The 22,378-nt window shown below is 44.4% G+C and overlaps 1 protein-coding gene across 3 annotated transcripts in view; it reads left to right on the top strand.

The window, feature by feature from the left end:
- Positions 1-22,378, top strand: part of PRKX (protein kinase cAMP-dependent X-linked catalytic subunit) — a 109,562-nt gene that overhangs the window by 51,157 nt on the left and 36,027 nt on the right. For all 3 annotated transcript variants that reach the window (XR_011072244.1, XM_068533154.1, XM_068533155.1), the window contains exons 4-5: positions 10,725-10,844; positions 17,831-17,926. Coding sequence is in view for 2 of the 3 variants with exons in the window: in XM_068533154.1 (XP_068389255.1) it covers positions 10,725-10,844; positions 17,831-17,926 (216 nt within the window). In the remaining variant the exon portion in view is untranslated. The remainder of the gene's footprint in view (positions 1-10,724; positions 10,845-17,830; positions 17,927-22,378) is intronic.

The following is a 22,378-nucleotide window of genomic DNA, read 5'->3' as shown; positions in this document are numbered from 1 at the left end:
TACATAATTCAATATAAAATACCTTTTGGATTAATTCGCCCCAAGGATCCTGAATGCTCTGTTTACCTGGGGAGAAGTGTTTATAATGAATGTGTATCATCCTATAATTTAGAGCTTAGAAAAGGACAGCATGTGGGGATAAGTAAGGCTGATGTACTTGCAAAGCCGTATGTGTTGCGTTTTCACGACTCTTTCAGTTTATAAACAGCACGCTCTTTCTACTGGGAACGACGCTGCCCGAGATGTAGAGAATAAAAGCGTTAACTGTTAGTGTTTTCAATCCCATGCAGTTAAGCGAGGAGGACCCCTTACATGAAGCGCTGGGGGCTTCTCTCGGGGTCTAAAGGTATGGTTTTGAGTTCAATTCTAGATTTTTATTCCAAAGAAAGGAGTCAGACCCGAAGTGGCTAAAGCTGGGGCCAGGGGCAGGGTTTTGGGGGGGGGGGGGCGGGAAATAGAACTTTCTTATTTTCCATGTTGGCAGTCTCTCATCCTTTACATCACACATTTGTTTTCTAGGTTTTTGGTTTGTTTTGGTTTTGGGTGATTTTGCTGTGGTTTTTGTTTTATTGTTGTTTTTTAATCCTCTAAGAAAATGTAAGCTTTTTTCCCTGTATCCCCAGTTGCCCACCCCATGAGCTGATACAATTAGGCGTTGAGTAGAGACACCCAGACAGAGGGGGAGACACAGTGGACTCTACTTTTTCTTTCTTTTTTCAAAAATGTGTTTTATTGAAGTAGAGTTGATTTACAATGTTGTGTTTATTTCTGCTGTGCAGCAAAGTGATTCCGGTTCTGCATATATATGCATTCTTTTTCATATTCTTTTCCATGATGGTTTATCCCAGGAGATTGAATAGAGTTCCCTGGGCTCTGAAGTAGGACCTTGTTGTTTATCCGTCCTATATACACTAGTTTGCATCTGCTAACCCCAGACTCCCACTCCCTTCCTCCCCCACCCCCTCCCGCTTGGCAACTACCAGTCTGTTCTGTATGCCGGTGTGGACTCTACTTTTTCTGATACCGTCACAGCTGCTGATAATACCTGCTGTCATACAGCACTTCATTTCGACGGACCAAAGATGTATGTTTTGTTCCTCCGGACAATTTTAGTAATTTAAGTTCCTAAAATTTCTGTCTAGAGTAGTGCTGTCCAATACAAGTCCAACGTAGACCTCGTGTATTACTTCACATTTTTAAGTAGCCATGTTTTTAAAGGTAAAACAGGTATAGATTATTTTGTTCATAAAGTCGATTTAATTTAATATATCCCAAATAGGATCGCTTCAACGTATCATCAGTATCAGCACTGAGAGACTTTACGTGAAGTTTTGCTACTGAGGTTTTGAAATTCCATGTGCCTTTTGTCCTTTGGTGCGTGCGTCTCAGGGAGGGTGCTAAATGTTCATCAGAAACACTTGATCTGTATTTAGCGTCCGTAACACTTAACAGCTGGAAAAAAAAGTAGATTCACGTGCCCAAGCTCTCCAGAAATAGTTAAAAGTTTTTCAGTCGCTGCATCGAGTATGGGTTGTTAAATTGAATGTTCAAATTAATTAAAATTAGATTAGAATTTCAGTACCTCTGTACTTTTAAAAGGGCTCAGATGCCACATGCAGCCAGTAGCTCCCATCTTGGGAAGTAGACCTGGAAAATACACCCGAAGCGTCCTATTCCGTGACGAGATGGGGTTGGTTCACGTGATAACCTGTGTCCCTCACGTCGTAGAAACAGCCCCATTTGTGGGAAACGATTTGGGAGCTGTTTTACACTAAATGATTCATCTCTGATGGTTTTTAGAGAGGGGCTATCCTAGGATCGCTTTTATGATGCAGTTATTTTTTTTTAATTAATTTTTATTGGAGTAGAGTTGCTTTACAGTGTTGTGTTGGTTTCTGCTGTACAGCAAAATGAATCAGCTATACATACACCTATATCCCCTCATTTTTGGATTTCCTTCCCGTTTAGGTCACCACAGCATTGAGTAGAGTTCCCTGTGCTATACAGTAGGTTCTCATTAGTTATCTATTTTATACCTAGTATCAATAGTGTATATATGTCCATCCCAATCTCCCAGTTCGTCCCACTCCCCCTCTTTCCCCCTTGGTATCCATACATTTGTTCTGTACGTCTGTGTCTCTATTTCTGCTTTGCAGATAAGTTCATCTGTACCATTTTTCTAGATTCCACATATATGCATTAATCTATGACGTTTGTTTTTCTGACTTACTTCACTCTGTATGACAGTCTCTAGGTCCATCCATGTCTCTACAAATGACCCAGTTTCGTTCTAGGATGCTGTTAAATGCAATCTGATTTTCCCCTATAGAATTTCATCTATTGCATGCTAAGAATAAAATGGGATGGTTTTACATAGAAGAGTGTGAAGACTTTATATAGTTTTAAAAATTGGTTTTATGGCCTTGGTGCTGCCCCCTATTGGTAACATGTGGTATATAGTCCACCTGGTAGTTTTTTGGGATTTTTTTAATCATTTTATTTGGAAGCCCTGATTCAAACAAACCACCAATAAAATGTTTCACAGATTCACTCGGTGATAAGTTTGGCCAGCCATCATCATATTACAGCTGAGAAATCTGAGGCCCTGAGAGGTAAGGTGGTTTGCGTGCAACCCCACAATTGCCAAGTGGTAGTACCTTATGGCTTCCAGGTTAAATTTATTTCCCTTACCAAGAGCCTCTGTTATCAGAAGCACCTCAGAGGGGCAGTTAGGAACGAAGAGTGGATATGGGGACCACTTGCCTCTGCTGGACCCCCGTGTCTGCCACTCTCCAGCTGGTGAGATTGAGTACATTGTAATCACCCCGTGTGCCTTGGTTTTGCTCATCTGCGTAATGAGAATTGTTCCTACCCTGTAGGGCGATTGGTAACAATGGATGGGTCTGCTCATTGGAAAGGATTTCCTAAGAACGGTTCCTATCATGTAGTAAGCATTGAGTAGACAGTAGGTGCTTCTGACTTTATCATGCCCACCCTCACATCATCGTCATCACCAACATCGCCACCACTGTCATCACCATCGTCATCTCCATAGTTATCACCTTCATCTCCATCACCACCGTCATCATCACCATCATTATCACTATCATCACCATTATCACCACTATCATCACCATCACCACCATCATCATCATCACCATCATCACCATCATCATCACCACTATCATCGTCATCACCATCATCACCACCATCATCGTCATCACCATCATCACCACCATCATCACCACTATCATCACCATCACCATCATCACCACCATCATCATCATCACCATCATCACCACCACTATCATCACCATCATCATCATCATCACCATCGTCATCACCACCATCATCACCACTATCATCACCTTCATCTCCATCACCACCGTCATCATCACCATCATCATCACCATCATCATCACCACCGTCATCACCACCATCATCATCATCACCATCATTATTGCCATTGTCACAATCGCCATCATCAACATCAGCGTTGTAATGACCGTCGTCATCATCAGTGCCATCATCACCATCATCATCTCCATAATTATCACCTTCATCACCACCATTACCATCATCACCATCGCCTTCATGATCACCACCATTGCTCTGGACTGAACTTGTGTTCCTCCAAAATTCATGTCTTGAAGCTCCAACCCCCATTGTGGCTGTATTTGGAGATCATGTTGTTCAGAAGTAATTAAGGTCAAATGAGGTCATGACAGTGGGGTCCTAATCCCATAGGATTGGTGACCTTATAAGGAATGTGTTTCTTCCAGTTCTGGAAGCCCATGAGCAGGATGCTGGCTGATTTGGTTCCTGGTGAGGCTCTCTTCCTGGCTTGTAGATGGCCTCCTTCTAATACAGTAGAGCGATCTCTCTCTCTTCCTCTTCTTTGAAGGACACGAGTCATTGGATTAGTCCCAGTCTTAACCTGATTACATCTGCAAGACCCTATTTCCAAATACATTCACAGGTACCGGAGTCTAGGACTTTCGTGGGGGGAACACTATTCAACTCAGTGGGGATGCAGTGAAAGGCAGTGGGGAGTAGGAACACATGAGCAATGGGACATCTATTTTACAGAGCGTACTTGGATGACGGTCTCCCACCCCCAGTTGTGGTGGAACTGGTAACAGTGAGAAAATTGAGAATGGCGGGTGTCACTTTGCCCTCTCTTCAAGAGCCAAGTGAGCAGAAATGATAAGACCAGGGGCATCGATAATTCACAGCCTGGACCAGCACTCTCCCAGTAACATCCACCACTGTCTGTCTTGTCTTAACGTATTTACTGCAGTATGAAGTTCTTTCTAGCAATTTATGACGCTCTACATCCAAGAAGTATGGGGGCTTTTTGCAGGAAGCTTTTTTAAGTATAAAGAGAATTCTCTTAAAAGGAGAAGACTGCTTCCACCTTGCAATAATCGTCTGCTATGAACCTGGGGGTACAAATGTTTGTTAGAGCCCTGCTTTCAATTCTTTGGGGGCATTAACCATGGACTGAAGTTTCTGGGACTTACGGAAATTCTCTTTAACTTTTTAGGGAACTGCAGTACTGTTTGAAATCTAAGGCTTTAAGAACGTTTACTGCAGCCTGAAGCTCTTTCTAGCAGTTTATGCCTCTCTACATCCGAGAAGCCTGGGGGCTTTTTGGAGAAAGCTTTTACTTGAATGAAGGGTCAGGCTACCTGAGTTTACTGAGAAACTGGAAAGTCATACAGCCTTCGATCTGTGCCCCATACCCCAGGATGAAGCGAGGGAGAGACTCACCTTTCCACATGTAAGCGGAGACGCCACACCTAACACAGATACAATTATCTACACCCTCCTCCACCTGGTGAGGACATCAGCTAAGCGCCAGGCTTCCAGCTGGATTCAGGCAACCGTGGATGTGCCCCACCTGGGAATATAGCATTAATGGGCCAGTACCGGATCGTTCAGCAGAATTAAAAGAATTTCATGAGCCAAAGCAACGAGGGTTGACTTTGAGTTGACTCAGCTGGGTGTGGCGGGAAGAAAGGTGCTCCTAAGCTTAAGTCTTGGGGACAGGAAACTCGTAGCTGGACCGCCAGGTGGTTCTGTGCACCCTGACGGGATGTCACTTGAAAAAGCCCAGCAGGTAGTGTGAGCCCCTTCCTGCTCGACTCCGTGTGGGAAGAACCCACGTCTCCCATCTCCTTTCCTTCTTGGAACTTACGGCCACCTGCTGCACCCGAATTCCTGGCTGGTTACCGGACCATACAATCTCTATCTGCGCCAACGCAACGTGACCCCATTCCTTCCATAGGATTTGAAATTGGAATGGTACTTTGTATCACAAGGGGTTCTAGGGAAATGGGAAAGAGTCTATCGTGTGAAAAAAGAACCAGAGATCGGGAATGGAGAGGTGTCATGCGGAAGGGAAGCAGGGACCCAAGAGCACCTTTGGGTGGGTTCCTGGAGAGAGCTGAAGACCCCCGCCCAAGACCCCCAGCACTCCAGTGGACCTGGGGAGGGCTCGGGCCAGATGCACCGCTTACACAGCAGGGTCAGCGTGAGCTCGATGATGGGCAGAGAAAGAGAGAGAGTAGACAAACACATCAGTGAGCAGACACTTAACTTTCTTTACATTAAACCTGCAAGATAAGGGTTTCTTCTATCCGTGCTTCATCATTGCATCTCTTGTTGGAGGAGTTCTTTGCAAAGGATATAAGATGCCGTTCCTTTCTGCCTGTCTACAGACAGGTGCCAGACACGACAGCAACACTAGGCAGCCCGGGCACACGTGGTCTGGACCTGGGCTGCAGCCCGGAGTTGCCAAGTGGCTGCCGCAGCGACATGCTCCTTGGCAGGAGCGTGCCAGCTGGACGTGGTTCACACACGGCTCTGTCTGGACGTACTGGTCCCGGATCCGTTCCAAACCCGCCCTTGGTCCAGCTTCTGCCGAGGTCCTGGCTACCTTACCTTGACTCTGGGTATCAGACACCTGTTCCTGGATCTCCCGCCCATGGGGACACCCTCCTTTCTTAGCCTCTTCTGTCTCTGCACTTTGTAAAATTTTGATTGTGGCAAGATATAGATAGCATCAAAGATACCATCTTAACCAATTTTAAGCGTAAAATTCAGTGTGTTAATTACATTCAGAACGAGGTACAGCCGTCCCCGCCATCCATCTCCAGAACTCTTTTCTTCTTGCAGAACAGAAACTCTGTCCCCATTAAAATGTGCCAGCTCTCCTGCTTCCTCACCCTCAGCCCCTGGACCCACCATCAGCTTTCTGTCTCTATGAATATGACTCCTCTAGGGGCCCCATGTAAGTGGAATCATTAGGTATTTTTCCTTTTCACTGAGCATAATGTCTTCAAGGTTCTTCCATGTTGTAGCAGGTGTCAGAATTCCCTCCCTTTTCAAGGCTGAATAGTATTCCATAGTCTGGATATATTACATTTTGTTTATTCATCCATGAGGGACACTTGGGTTGCTTCTCTCTTTTGGCTATTGTGAACAGTGCTGTTACGAACACACGTGTACGAATATCTCTTCAAGACCCTGCTTTCATGTCTCGTGGGTATATACCCAGGAGTAGGATTGCCGGATCATAACGGTGATTCTATTTTTAGTTTTTTGAGGACCCTCCATCCTGTTCTCCAGAGTGGCTGCGCCATTTTACATTCCCACCTACAGTGTAGGAGGGTTCCCTTTTCTCCACATCCCCGTCACCACTTGTTTTCTGTTTTTTTGATAGTAGCCATCTGCATGGGGTGAAGTGGTCACCTCTGCACTTTTGACTCTTTCCTCCTGCCGATCACAGGGCAAAGTCACACGGAGAAGCTGAAGTTCTTCCTCATGGAAACCCCATCACATCCCCTTTCTGAGCTGTAGCTGCTTGTCTGCGTGACATGATGTCACCTCCCCAAGCCTGAGGGGGCAACTGGGTGGTCAGCCTGTTTAAAGAGATAAACGTGGACGTCATTATGACAATTTTCTGGGCCTCCAAAGATGTGTTTCCAAATGTTTTGTTTCCCTGGCCATCATTTAGCTTGTAGCCCATCACATGACACAAGTTATAATACCCAGTGTGGAGTGTGAAAACCCCAGGTGCTTTAGAAGCAGAGGTGAACTGGGTGAGGGCTGATGTGATATGGCCCACAAGGGGTGGGTGTTTGGCTTCTGGGGCCACCATAACAAAGTACCACAAACTAAGGGGCTTAACCCAACAGAATGTTAACAGCCTCACAGTTCTGGGGGCCAGCGTAGGAAATCAGGGTGTTGCCAGGGCAATGTTCCTTGTAAAGGCTCTAGAAAACCACCTGTTCTGTGCCCCTCTCCTAGCTTCTGGTAGCCTCACGTGTTTCTCAGCTTGTAGATAAAGAAGATAGGAGATGTGTATAAAATGGAATATTATTCAGCCACAAAAAGTAAGGAAATCTTGCCATTTGGGACAACATGGTTGGACCTTGGGGGCATTAAAGTGAGATAAGTCAGTCACAGAAGGACACATACTGTAGCATCTCACTCATGTGTGGAATCTAAAAAAGCTGAATTCGAGATCCCACTCCTGGGCATATATCCAGAAAAGATGAAAACTCTTAATTTGAAAAGACACACGCGCCCCTGTGTTCACAGCAGCACTATTTACAATAGCCAAGACATGGAAGCAACCTAAGTGTCCATCGACAGATGAATGGATAAAGAAGATGTGGTACATATATACAATGGAATATTACTCAGCCATGAAAAAGAATGAAATAATGCCATTTGCAGCAACATGGGTGGACCTAGAGATTATCATACTTAGCGAAGTAAGTCAGACAGAGAAAGATATCATATGATATCACTTATATGTGGAATCTAAATAAATAGTACAAATGATCTTATTTACAAAACAGAAGCGGACTCACAGACTTAGAAAACAAACTTATGATTACCAAAGGGGAAAGGGGGGTGAGGGATAAATTAGGAGTTTGGGATTAACAGATACACACTACTATACATAAAATAGATAACCAACAAGGACCTACTGTATAGCACAGGGAACTATATCCAATATCCTGTGATAAACCATAATGGAAAAGAATCTGAAAAAAAAATATGTGTTTAATTGAATCACTTTGCTGTACACCTGAAACTAACACAACATTGTGAATCAAGTATACTTTAATTTTTTAAAAAAACAGCTGAACTCATAGAACCAGAGGGTAGAATGGTGGTTGCCAGGGGCAGGGGATGAGCGGAAGGGGAAATGGGTGAAGGTACAAACTTCCAGTTATATGATAAATATGTTCTGGGGATTTAGCGTTATGTCATGATGACAAACACACACCAAAAACACAAAACAGGCAGATGACATTGATTGCCTTGGACTTTTACCCAATGTAAGAACATGGGATGGAACCAAGCGATTTCCAAATCTTCTTTGTGGTTTAACAGCCTAGCTGTCTAAGTTGCACTTTTGGGAAGAGAAAGTCACCATTCAGACTTTTGCTAAAGGCTCCGATGGAGCTCATAGCTCGTGTGTCACAACAGCATTTTCCCTGGTGTTTCCTTTGATTGCCCTTTGTTTTTTTTTTTTAAGATATTTTTGATGTGGACCCCTTTTGAAGTCTTCATTGAATTTGTTACAATATTGTTTCTGTTTTATGTTTTGGTTTTTTTGGCCACCAGGCATGTGGGATCTTAGCTCCCCGACCAGGGATGGAACCTGCACCCCCTGCATTGGAAGGCAAAGTCTTAACCACTGGACCGCCAGGAAAGTCCGTGGTTGCCCTTTTGGGTGTTAATCACTATCACTGATCTGTCATATAAAACATGAACATGACCTTAGCGTGTTATTTTCCTATGCTTCGGACACAGGGTTTTTAAAAATTGCATTTTCCCTCTTTCTTGCCAACGGGCTGGAGCACGCAGGGACCTGAGAGGTTGCAGACCTCAAGCAGAGTCTGTCGAACGGGGTCCTGAGGTGTTCAGAGTCTGCCTTAAATGCAGCGGGAGGTGTAAGGGACCAGGTTACCCAATATGTGATCCTTGGGGTGTAGCAGAGAGAAACTATGTGGCTTTAAAAAATTCTGTTAAGATTCGTATAACACAAAATCCACCGTGTTAGCCATTTTAAAGTGAAGAATGCAGTGGCGTTTCGCACATTCACAAGGCTGTACAACCATCACACCTGTTTAGTTCCAGAACATTCTTATCCCCCCCCAAAAGAAACCCCATACTCATTACCAGTCACTCCCCCTGCCCCTGACAACTGCTAACCTGCTTTCTTTCTCAGTGGATTTGCCTCTTCTGGATATTTCATATAAATAGAATTATAAAATACCTGTCCTCCTGGGTCTGGCTTCTCTCACTGAGCATCGTGTGTTCAAGGTCCTTCCACGCTGTAGCCTGTGTCAGAGCTTTGCTCCTTTTCGTGGCTGAGTCATATCCCACTGTGTGGATGGACCCCATTCTGTGTATCCATCATCCACTGATGGCTCTTTACCTTTTTTTTCTAAATTGAGGTATAATTGGCATATAACACTGTATTAGTCTCAGGTGTACGACATAGTGATTGGATATATGTATCTATTATAAAATGACCTTCCCCAATAACTCTGTAATCAACATCCAACACCACACAGCTACAAGTTTTTACTCTTGATGAGAACTTTTCATATCTATTCTCTTAGCAACTTTCAAATATACAATACAGTATTATTAACTACATAGTCACCACGCCGTATGTTACAACCCCAGGACTTAATCTTTCAACTGGAAGTTTGTACCATTTTTATCTTTTCACGGGTGAATTTTTGTTAGCAAAATCCTCCATACTGAGATATACAAATAAAGAGGAAATTAGAAAAAATCAGTCTATTTTCCATAGGGCATAAACATTTAGATATTTCAGCAGAAATGTTACAAATTATAAGTTTTAATTAAACATTGGGGCTTTTCAGAGTATAAATAGAATTCTCTTAAAAGGAGAAGGAGACTGCCTCTCCCATCTGTTGTGAAAAAGACAGATCTAAGGCAGCACGGGGAAGGGATGACCCAGAGAAAAACCAACCACCCAGACACTCAGAAATCTCCGCTTTCTACGCTGGGTCCCGCTTGGCTGGGTGGAATCTCTTGCATTCAGCCAGCCGTCCTCTAGGTGGGGCTAGAAGCTAAATTTTTTGCAAGCCTCAACTCCTGGGGAGAAAAGCCTTTTCAAAGGTGTCCGCCCCGTTTAAACCCCAGACATCCCAGAGCCCCTTAACCTGAGGATTTCCAAAAGCCACCACGGATACTAAAATGACCGCGAACCCACAAAAACAGTTCAGGCCTTTTGCAGAGCAGGTGGAAAAGACACTTAGCTGTCGCTTTGTGTTTCCTCTGGGGGGACAGAACCAGCTCATTTATTCACAAAGCAGACGTGTGGGTTCCTGAGGCTCCCTCCCTTGAGTCAATCCTTGAATCCTTTTTCCCATCATGTTATGGGAAAACAGGGACTGGGGGTTTTGCTTTTTCTGAGCAGCGAAGGTAAGCACCGAGAACAAAACACAGCCGTGATAACAGGGCCGTGACTCAGATTCTCTCTTGGTTGCAGAGTGTTGATAAAGGACAAAAGTCAGGGCAGACAAGGCTGCTGTCTTTATCCACGGGGCGAGGGTTTAAGGCATCTTGTTGACTGATTCAGTGACTGTAACTTTCAGTGCTTCTGAGACGCATGCATTGGCCAAGCACAGCTGAGTTTTGTGGACCCCCTTCTCTGCCCACAGGACGTGGACCCTTTGCGGGACCCCCGAGTACCTGGCCCCCGAAGTCATCCAGAGCAAGGGCCACGGGAGAGCCGTGGATTGGTGGGCCCTCGGCATCCTGATATTTGAGATGCTCTCGGGGTGAGTCGCGTTTCCGTGGAGACGTCTCCAGCGAGTCGCTGCCCCACTCGCTGGCCCTGGGGTGCTCGGCCCGCCCCTAGGATGGGGCACTGGGGGTCGGGGGCAGATTCTCGGGGTCGGGTCGCACGGCAGTTTCCCGCTGCTGGTGACGGTGATACGAACTGACCGTTCGGCTTGATTTCCAAGAGCAAAAGCGCAGGCTTGAAGGACCAGCAGGGCACAGTTGTCGCGGTCTTTTATCCTGTCTCTTAAGTGTCCCTGTCTCCCAAGAAAATACTGTTCATCTCCCGCACGGACACTCTGGAGTGATTCCCAGAGCTGGGTAACGTACGTGTTGGATAACGCAATTGAGGACGTTATGAACGGAGAGTGTGCCGGAAAGGAAGGAGGGTGTTCTTCCCTGAAATCCCAGACGTGCCTCAGGGGAGGTTAGGAATCACGTTGCCCCTGGTCCAGATAGCCAGGAGTTGGGCTGTTTCTCAAGGGGTCGGCCTGATTAAATATTGAAGTGTGGCTCCCGCGTGAGACATGCAGGATGGACACACAAAGCAGGCATCCCCCTCGCAGAAACTGTGGACCTGGGGACTCCTCCTCGACCTGTGCGTTCTGCCTGACGTGTTGCCTTCCGTCCACGCTCCTGCCCCTTCCCTTTGTCCTGCTTTCTTTGGCGGCTGTGCTTTTTGCTGGTAAGTTTTGCAGACACTGAGTGTACTCTGGTTTTAATAAAACCCAGGGCCTGTTCCATGCCTGTCTGATTCCCTGCAGGGCTGGTCCAAAGCTTTCAGTTGGAAAGAAAGATGGAAAGAGGCCTTCTCCTGCATTGAGTGTGTGACCGACCAGCCAGGGGGGAATCTGTGCAAACCTGTCCGTATTCGTCTCTCAGTCATCCATCTCGTCATCATCTATCTGTGATCTGTCTGTCGTTTATATCTAGTTGTCGTCTGTTTATCTGTCATCTGTATCTGTCTGTCGTCTTTGTATATCTTCTCTATTGTATCTGTTATCAGCTCTGTCATCTATTTACATAACATATCTATCTACCCACTCTTGTCACCTGTTTATCATGTCATATTTACCTATCATCTAGTTTGTCATTTATATCCATCATCTATCTACCTTTTTGTCTGTCTTACTATCTGTACCTATTTATCTCTAACTGTATATGTTATCTATCATCTATATGTCATCTATGTATCTATCGTCTGTCATCTATCCTATCATCTACCTATATCGATCTCTAACTCTCTATATATTTATTTTTATCTATCATCTATTTATATCTATCTCTAACTGTATATCTATTAATTTTTAGCTATCTGCCTTTCTATCAATCATAGATCAATATCTATCAATCATAGATCAATATCTATCTGTCAATCATAGATCAATATCTATCAATCATAGATCAATATCTATCTGTCAATCATAGATCAATATCTATCAATCTATCTAATCTTTTCAATTTTCCATTGCTCTTTAGTCAAACACCTCTAGCAAATCCCATAGACCCAAATTTCTTCATATGCACCCTAGCCCAGGAAGTCCTAATCAAAGCAGAACGTTGAAATAAATGGCATGTACGGTCAATCCAGCAAGAAGGTATAGAAATTGTACATCTTTCTGCACCTGTATTCGATCAGCTTCCACACTCAAGCCAGCAGCATATTTTCCTTCCTGTGCATTACTGAACACGAGAGGGCAGCCTTGCCCGAGGAGAATTGAATCCTAGCGCCCAGTGATGTTTAGCAGAATGGGGTTCATGTGTCCTCTGTTTTGTCTTTATTGTTAGGATATACTATAATAGTACAGAACATAATAATGCAGAATACCATTAGGAAAGACAATGTTGGAATATAATATACTATTAGAACATAGTATTGATAGACTATAATAGAAAATTATTAAAATAGAGTAGAATAAAGTAGGATAGGGTGGAATTAGAATATAATATTAGGATATATTAGAATTATTATTAGGGTTATTATATAAACATAATTATTAGAATTCTAATAATTTAATATGCTATTTTAATAGTAACTAAGATACCATTAGGATATAATATATTAAAATAATATTCTAATTACTATTGAGATGTAATATATTAAAATATTAGAATATTAGAAAATATTCTATTTCAGTAGAATGTTAGCCATGCAGTATTTCTAGTATTCTCAGAAAATATTAGGAATTCAGTAGAAAATAATGTAATTAGAATCTAGGTCCTATTATTAGAATAATTGGAGATTAATAACTCAAACCCTCTCCTAACCCAGAACACCGTAAGCTGAACTTCGCATTTCATAAAAGGGAACTGTTTGTTCAGTCAGCATAGTTTTGTTTTCCACATTTCCGGTTAGAGTCAGGCTTGTCTGGGTGGTATTTTCAGAGCCATCCATCCCTGCCCACACTGCACGCCCGGCTGACCCTGGGCTGTCCCTGAAGTCTGGCCAGCCTCCGCTCTCACCTGGAGCAGCCCCGAGTGTCCTCGTGTCTCCTCCAGCTGCCCCTGCGCCTGCCTGTGGCACCTTCCCCTGGCAGCCACTGGAGGGGTCCCTCCCCAGCACCAGCCAGCCGCGTCCTTCTCCCTAGCAGCCCTCGAGGGGAAAGACCCGGAGCCCCTCATCATTATACGAGGCTCTGAGTCGGTCTGTACAAGATCTGCCCACCCTAGACGGAGGCCTGGCCCCTCTCCTGGGATCGCAGGCCTTCCCCCTGTCCCTCCAGCACCCCGTGAGGCATTGCTGTTCCTCTCTCTGCCAGCCTCCTGAGGGCATCCCCCCCGGCTGGTCCCTTCTGTTCTGGTCCTCACGATTCAGGCTCACCCTGTAACCTGCCCTCAGAGCCCTCCTCCGCAGCTCCCACCCACGCCCTGCCCCAGCACCCCTTTCCGTTCTCTCTGGAGCGCCCAGTGGGTCTGAAACCATCTGGTTCCGTGTGTGAATTGCCCATGAGATCACTGGATGGTGCAAGCTGCTCTTCTCACCCCCTTGAACCCAGACGCCTTTGGTGGCCAGTGGGAGGGAGTTATGATATAGACGGTGGAGATGGCCTTTTCTTCCAAGTCCCCATCTCCCGCGTGCTTGTTGGATTTCCATTTTCTGTTTTGGCACCTTTAGCAAGATCAGACTAGACTCTGTCTTGTCTGTTTGCTTATTGCTTTCGTTGGTGGTTGAACTGTTTCATGACGTACAAGAAGTACATTTGTGGGTCCAACCAGCCGTGTGATTAGGTGTGAGAGCATGTCATAACGGGGGTTTTATTTTCATCGAGTAAGAAATGTTTCGGTTGGATTGAAGAGAGGTGGCCCATTCGTGGCCTTTCCCAGGAGCACCAGCTCAGCCCTGATGTCTTCAATCATCTACTCCTTTCATATCCACCCATGTGGAGAGTTCAGTCCCACGCCTGTTTTTCAGGAAGGTGGAACTTGTCTGCGTTTGGAGCTGCACCCATGTGGAACGTTAGCTGCTTTGCATTGGTTCTCAAAACATTTCTGCCGCAGGACCCTAAAAGTTTTCAATAACCATCTATCCTAAAAGTTACTCCCTTCCTAAAAGTTATGGAAACACTCCTAAATGTTAGTATCGACCCCAAAGAGCTCTCACTGATGCAGGTTATATCTGTCAATGTTTACCACATTTGAAAATTAAACTGAGATTATATATATAAGTTTATATGTAAAAGCATATCTTATACATAAGGTGATTAATGGTTAACATAAATCAAATTTTTAATGAAAAAATACCTATTTCCTAGTATTAAAAATATTTAGAGAAAAGAGTGACGTTGTTTCACATGTTCATTAGTCTCTTTTATGTCCAGCTTAATTGCGGGCCACTGCGTTCTTCCCTTCTCTCATGCTCTGTCTGGTGTGATTCGTTGTTTTGGTTGAGGTATATGACAAAAATGCAGCCATATTTAGATTTATAGTCAGAAAAAGGATGTCACAAAGCTCCTGAAAAGGCCTCGAGGAACCCGAGGATTCCCTGGGACCCCACATTGAGAATCACGGCTGCCATGCCAAAGATAGGGTGCCCCGGGACTCTCTCACGCTACAGTCTGCCCCAGTGTTTCCTGGCCCAATACTTTGTTCTTGCCCCTTTTTCTGAGGAATCAGCACGGGCTCTAGAGCGCAGGCTCAGTAGTTGTGGCGCACAGGCTTAGTTGCTCCGCGGCATGTGGGATCTTCCCGGACCAGGGCTCGAACCCGTGTCCCCTACATTGGCAGGTGGATTCTTAACCACTGTGCCACCAGGGAAGTCCAAAGCATGGAGTCTTAAGCACTGGACCACTGGGGACGTCCCAGGACCATCATTTTGTAACGGGAGTCTCTCGGGGTATGATGAAGAACACGAGGTCGCAACAACGATGGCGCCTGTTTCTGGACAATCCACTTTTTTTACTGGAAGATTTAGGTAGGTCGAAGGTATCTATAAAAAGGATCACAGGTAGATGATGGAGAAAATGGCAAAATTGGCATGCATTTTTCCGACGAAATTCTGGAGCCTGCCTTCATGGGGAAGAGCAGGCTGTCCTTCTGACTACGTCTCACCATGGACAATGTGAAGGTGCATATAACGCCCACTTCTGTATGATGGGCACCCGTTTATTAAGAATTGGAAGGATTCTGTTGGATTAAAGACAGATTTGAGGGCACTTTCTTTGGCTACTTTTCCACACGCCGACTTCTCCAATAGGCCTTCTCCGTGCTTTTTCCTTCAGGCAAGATCTGTCAGTGCTCACTTATTATTGTTTTTTCCGCTCGTTAAACTACTGCTAACATACCTTTCCCATGATAGTGTCGTGTAATGCCAGCTACTCCAGGGTACTGCGTGTCATATTCTCCATGAACGTGGGTAGGTATGTATGACACATTTTCCCCTGGTCCCATTTCTGAATGTGTATCTGTTTCCCCCAGTGAAATCATACAGCTGGATGTACTCAGACAGGGCCACCACCCAAGACAGGAATATGACTCCCCCAACCATTGTTAGAGGAAACTCCTGACGCACGCGAAGGGCTAGCTTGGGATTTATGAGCTTCAAGGCGTTCACGGTTGGCGAGGGTTGGGTGTCTCCCGGCCTGGCTAGTTTCTCAATCCATGGAAGCTGGTAACTCTGGAAGCACAACTGGCCAGAGTAGTTGTAGTTATGAGACCATAACAGCCAGTGACCCCAAGAGGTACAGCTGTGGTCTTACGGACTCTGTGCTCCTATTCACGCCCAAGTGTAAAGCTGAGGAACGAAAGTATCACATAAGGAAAAAAGGCTATTTTATGCTGCACGCAGCTGCATTTCTACATTTATTTAGAATATTCCATTTTTCTGAGGAACCTACCTCTTTTCCTTCCACTTTCCCATTCATTTCTATTTTTGTACTTCATATTTCTGTTCTTTATTTTTTAAATATTTTTCAACTCTCTCTTCTCTGTGATATATTTGTGTATTGGTTTCCTGGGGCGGCCGTAACAAATTTCCACAAACTGGGGCGTTTAAAACAGGAATTCATCCTACCCCAGTTCTGGAGACCAGACGTCTGAGATCAAGGTGTCCCAGGGCCGTGCTCCCTCCAGAGGCTTCCAGGGAGGGTCCTTCCTGCCTCTTCCAGCTTCTGGGGGCTCCAGGCATCCCTGGGCTTGTGGCCGCCTCCCTCCCGTCTCTGCCTTCATCTTCACAGGGCTTCTCCTCTGTGTCTGTGTCTCTCCTCTTCTGTGTCTTAGAAGGACCCTGTCATTGGATGTAGGGCCACCCTCCTCCAGGAGGACCTCATCTCAGACCCTTCACTGCATCACATCTGCAAAAACTCTGTTTTCCGTATAAGGTCCCATTTAAGGTCGTCGGGTTGAGGACGTGGATGTAACTTTGGAGGCCACCATTCCACCCATGATACACTGTTTCTCTTTAAAAAAAACATGAGGAGTTGATTTGTAATCAACACGAGAATTATTTTTGATCATTGAGATTTGCCATCATCAATCAGACCATCATTTGAAAACTCCCCTTTATATTTCCATTGCTTATTCTACGGAATTAGAAGACCTCCTTCTAAAGAAACTGAATAGAGGTTATGCTTTTGAGTTGAAGGTCTTTGCCGTGAGCACTCTGAGGAAATATCAAAAGTATACCTTGTGCCCAGGGACATGTGGCTATCTAGTATATATTTAGTGGTTTACTTCTAGAGTTTCTTGGATTTTTCTTGGTCTTGGCAGTTGTAAGTATATTTCTTCTTTAGCTTATGTCACGTTTTTTTGTTTTTCTATTTCCAGATATTAGAAAGGATAGGTCTGTTAGTTTCTATAACTGGACTATAGTCTTTAATTGTGGTAACATTGCTGCAGTTGATACATAAATGTATGGCATGGCCGTGTGCCAGTACAACTTTATTGGCAAAAAGAGGCTGTGGGCCATCATTGGCCAACCCCTAGTGTAGATCTTTGTGCCTAAAATCGCAAACTGGAAACCAGCTTTGCTGTCACTCACCTCCCAAAGTAGGATGAAGGTGAATTCATCGACTATGGAGATTCACATATTGGCTTCTATAAAGTTATGAAGTACTTGAGCCAAAAAAATATGATACAGTGTAACCTATCCTCTTACATTTGGCCTGTGTACACTTATTGAGCACCTACTGTGTGCTACACACTCCCGTATGCAGGAAGGATACAAAGAGGTCCACTCATGGTCCAGTTGGGGAGACATTTTTAATGGCACCCTAGTGACCTCATAGTTGGTCAGATGGCCTCACGGTCATTGCCTTTTCTTTGCTGGCCCATCCTCTGTACTTGGGCTGCAGTGCTTCACGCTTGGCCTCTTGGAACCATCTCTTCGAAGCTGGTCTCGAGCCATCCATGGACTCCAGGGTGGGAGGAAAGAGCTGCCGTGAAATAAATTCTGTTCTGCCTGGGTCAGGCAGAAAGAGTCATCCTTACAAAGCAGGGATGTTTTCCACACTTGCTTGCCACTAAAAATAGATGTTTATGTTTCTAACAGGTTTCCTCCGTTTTTTGATGACAACGCATTTGGCATTTACCAAAAAATTCTTGCAGGCAAGATAGATTTCCCCAGACATTTGGACTTCAGTGTCAAGTAAGTAAACCGTTTCCCTCCTCATCGGGTGTGTTTATTTTTAAAGCATCTAAGAAACCCCACTTACGGCATCTGCCGAGCGGGGTACCATCCTGTGTTATTCTCTATGCTGGGCTGAAGCTGTTCTGACCAGTCATTTTTTCCACCAAAAGGGAAAAGGTTTTCATGACTCTGCTGGGATGAGACTTCACCTTTTAATGACTCTCAGCCCTATTTTATACCGTTTGAAATAAATGACACTTACAATTAGCGAATAAAGGCATTTGTTATCATATTTAATAAGAGAGCCGTTTTGTTATTTGACAAGAAGGGTGTCCTTCCTCCCAGCTAGTGTTGCGGTTGGCACAAGTGTTGATGGCTTTAGCAGAGTTTAGCTTTTCTCTCCTGCTTAAATTATTTTCATTCTTAAAGTCCTTTTTCCTGCTAGAATTTTGAGTTACGCCCTCGTTGTTTCAAGAACTTTTGCATTGCTTCAGTGTTAAACTTTGGGTGTGCATTTTTACGGCAGTGGGGGAAAAGACTAAATTTTTTAAAGGATAAGAATGCTTTAGGTTTTCCGACGACCTTGCTCTGTGTGTCAGCTTTTAGCCATTTGCACCATTGTAAGTCCTAATTTCCAGTTGTTTTACTGTATTTCCCAGATACATTGATAGGTGCTCCAAACCCCTCCTGATCCCCAAATGGGGTTAATTGTGTTTAGTTGAGAACTAAACTCCTCTCTCTTTTTTGCTACATAATCTTAAAGTAACCTGTGGAAATTAAGTTCAGAGAAAACTTATTTCATGACAGTGATCGGCTCCTGGGGCCACTGGCTGCATCTAGTTTTGTTTCTTAGTGATCAATGTACTTACCTTAAATCGAGATTCTCAGTATGATTCACGGATGGTGTTCCTCTTGGTTCGTGTGGGCTGGAGCTTGTGTCGTGTTTGACCCACCAGCTAGGTTTTAAAAGATTTTAGCAAGAAAAGGAGGCTCCAGTTAGACATAAATTATCCGGAAGGGGGACTTCTGTGTCATGAATGGTCCGACAGTTAGGTGACAAGGGGAATACAGCACTCAAAAGTCTATTGCTCTAGAAAGAAATGAAGAAATATGGTCTAGGATTTCTCTCCCAGGCTCCAAATCCCAGCAGTGTTGAGTGACGTTGTTTCGAATGGATGGCAAAGCACTTTAAAAATGGAGTTATAGGGGAGGGGTGGGGAGGGATGAGGAAGGGCAGGGGGAGGGTATTAAGAGAAGACAAAATAAAGAGAAAAAAATAAAGTTGAGTTGTAGATGTATCAACGATTGACCAATGATTTGATCAGATTAGCGCCTACTCACACCCATGGGCACTGCTAGCTGATGGCCCCTGTAGACTCCCTGGAATTCTCCTGGGTACACCTGGGACTTGTAAACACCCGCTGCACGTCGGTGGGACCTGCCCGCAATGGGTATGACTTTGCTGTTGCCGTGGGTGCACATGCTCCAAGCAAGATAAGGATGAACTACCTCCTGTGTCCTCATAGTCTGCTTCCTTCTTTTGTAAACTTGTGATGGTCTTAGGCAACACAGAAGATCATCAGACTGGATCCCCTTGCTTTTTCAAGGAAGGACTTAAATTCTTCCAGGAGATGTTTCCCCAAGAGAAGGGGAGAGCCATAAATCTTAGGTCATTTATTTGCTTATGTTAATATATGTACTTTCAATGGTTAAAATAGTAAATTTTATTTCTATTTTACCACAATTTTTTTTATCCATTTTGTTTTATTGAAGTATAGTTGATTCACAATATTGTGTTAGTTTCAAGTGTACAGCAAAGCGATTTGGTTATACATATACACATATATTTATATACATATAAATTCTTTTTCAGATTCTTTTCCATTATAGGTTATTACAAGATATTGAATATAATTCCCTATGCTATATAGTAGGTCCTCGTTGTTTATTTTATATATAGTCGTGTGTATCTGCTAATCCCAAACTCCTACTTTATCCCTCCCCCCACCCCCTTTCCCAATAAGTTTGACTTCTGTGTCTGTGAGTGCACAGCATGTAGGATCTTAGTTCCCTGACCAAGGATTGAACCCATGCCCCCTGCATTGGAAGTGCAGAGCCCTCACCACTGGAAGGGAAGTCCCTGTATCATTTTTTAGATTCCACATATAAGTGCTATCATATGGTATTTGTCTTTCTCTTCTGACTGACTTCACTTAGTATGATCATCTCTAGGTCCATCCATGTTACTGCAGAGGGCACAATTTCATTCTTTTTTACGCTCATGTTCATATATTGAGTACGTTTCCAACGTTTTGTGAACAAGAAGGTGGTATAGAAAGAGAACAAACCTAAGCATAATCTCCGTCTGGTCTCCTGCCAACTCCCCGTCTTCTTTGCATAGTTTACTTTCAAGAGAGAAGCAGCAGAGGCTGTTCTGGAATCCTTAGGGTTAGGGTTAGGGGTTGGGGTTAGGGTTAGGGTTAGGGTTAGGGGTTGGGGTTAGGGTTAGGGATCAGGGTTAGGGGTTAGGGTTAGGGGTTGGGGTTGGGGTTAGGGTTAGGGTTAGTTAGGGTTAGGGGTTGGGGTTAGGGTTAGGGTTAGTTAGGGTTAGGGGTTAGGGTTAGGGATTAGGGTTAGGGGTTGGGGTTAGGGTTAGGGTTAGTTAAGGTTAGGGTTAGTTAGTGTTAGGGGTTGGGGTTAGGGTTAGGGTTAGTTAGGGTTAGGGGTTAGGGTTAGAGATTAGAGTTAGGGTTAGGGTTAGTTAGGGTTAGGGTTAGGGGTTAGGGTTAGTTAGGGTTAGGGTTTGGGGGTTAGGATTAGGGTTAGGGTTAGTTAGGGTTAAGGTTAGGGATTAGGGTTAGTTAGAGTTAGGGTTAGGGTTAGGGCTCACGCAGGCAGCTCCAGGCACTTCCTCTCACATCCCCAATGAGGGGGCTCAGCAAGGGCAGGAACCTGGTACCCTTTGCTGCCTTTGATGATGGCAGATCGTAGTTGAGTAAAATTTTACTTCTTCACGTTTTTGCCTAGATCTTCATGAGCTGGCTGAGAAGCAGAACCGTAAGGAGTCATTTCTTACCCAAATGACTGTCACCGGGTGACCCTGAGTGTAGAATTTTGACTGAAGTTTTTCAGGTCCTTTGTGGGTTCCTACAACCTCAGCATTGGGCCGTGTCAGCGTGTTGGCCTGGGCAAATGTCTCTTTGGATGAAGCTTAAGATTCCTTGCAGGAATACATATAATTGAAGAGGAAGTAAAAGCTTTGGGGCTTGGTGCCAACTTGGTATAGAACTCATATATATTTACAAGTGTTTCTCTGTGTCTGAAAGTGGTCAAGGAGAAGCCAGCTGGCACCCGGGGAGTCAGTAGGATTCAGAATTTCAGCCTCGGTGAATCAAGGGCTTGCCAGTGGACTCACAGCCATTCCAGGATGGACGTGCCCACCTGTCACGTCTTGGATGCTTGCAGAGTTCCTACGTGGCTTTGCCATATCGGGTGGCCCCTTTTCCTTTGCACCTTTTGCCTTCAGGATCGAGCTGTTTTGCAAAGATCTAATATTATATATTAAATAAGTCTTTGATTTTCTTATAATCCTGGGACAGACAGCTTTAAGGATATGCACTCATAGGGCTGAGGGTGCTGTAAGTGATAGGGAAAAAGAAGAAAAAACACATGGATTTGGGGATGTTTTGGGAGTGTGGTGTTTGGTGACCTTGTTTTTTTTGGTTTGTTTCTTTGGTATGTCAAAATAATGAAGGGGAAACTCACTAAGTACGGGAAAGATACCTTAATTTCTCAGCGCTCTTGTATCCCTCTGCCTTGTGCAAGAGTAAATTTCCTCTGTTTTCGATGGACACATCAAAATCCTAGCCTTAAGGCTCAATCCTAGCCTTAGGTGAGCCAGTGTTCTCGGGTTTTCTCTTTGAGATGGATTTTGGGAAAACGTCTAGAAGGACTCCAGTTCTACTTAAGGATGCACGGTGTTGGGAAACTCTGTGTTACAGTTATGCCTTGACAGAGTTTGACATCAGTAGGAACCTGGGAGATTTCACAGTCCAGATGTGAGGAACCCTGGGTCCCTGGCCCCTCATATTTATCACCTGACGCACCTGAGCCTCCTTAGCTGGTCACAGCGCCCGGGGCGTAGCTGGAGCCTGGGTTTGTGCTGCTCACCCCGGGGCATCGTTGGATTCAGGAAAGCTGAGGTGCTTAAAGCTGAGTCGGGGGTTTTTGATTGTCCTAGAAAACATCCTTATATGCTTGAAGTCCCTGGATATTATTATACACAGCATACTCAGCGTATTAGGTACTTAAACACACACATTATACTTTTTACTTCCTTAACTGTTACTCTGAGAACTAGCCCATCTTCTGGAAGTCTTGAAAACCATCTCCAGTTTCCCATCATAATTGACCGTCCTGCTGTATACTGATACTGTCTGCTATTTATTTATTTATTTTTAAACAAGATTA

This window comes from Eschrichtius robustus, chromosome X (genome assembly GCF_028021215.1).
Source record: "Eschrichtius robustus isolate mEscRob2 chromosome X, mEscRob2.pri, whole genome shotgun sequence".
Classification (NCBI taxonomy): Eukaryota; Metazoa; Chordata; class Mammalia; order Artiodactyla; family Eschrichtiidae; genus Eschrichtius; species Eschrichtius robustus.
The sequence above is the reverse complement of the archived record's forward strand: the minus strand, read 5'-3'. Positions and strand labels throughout refer to the sequence as shown.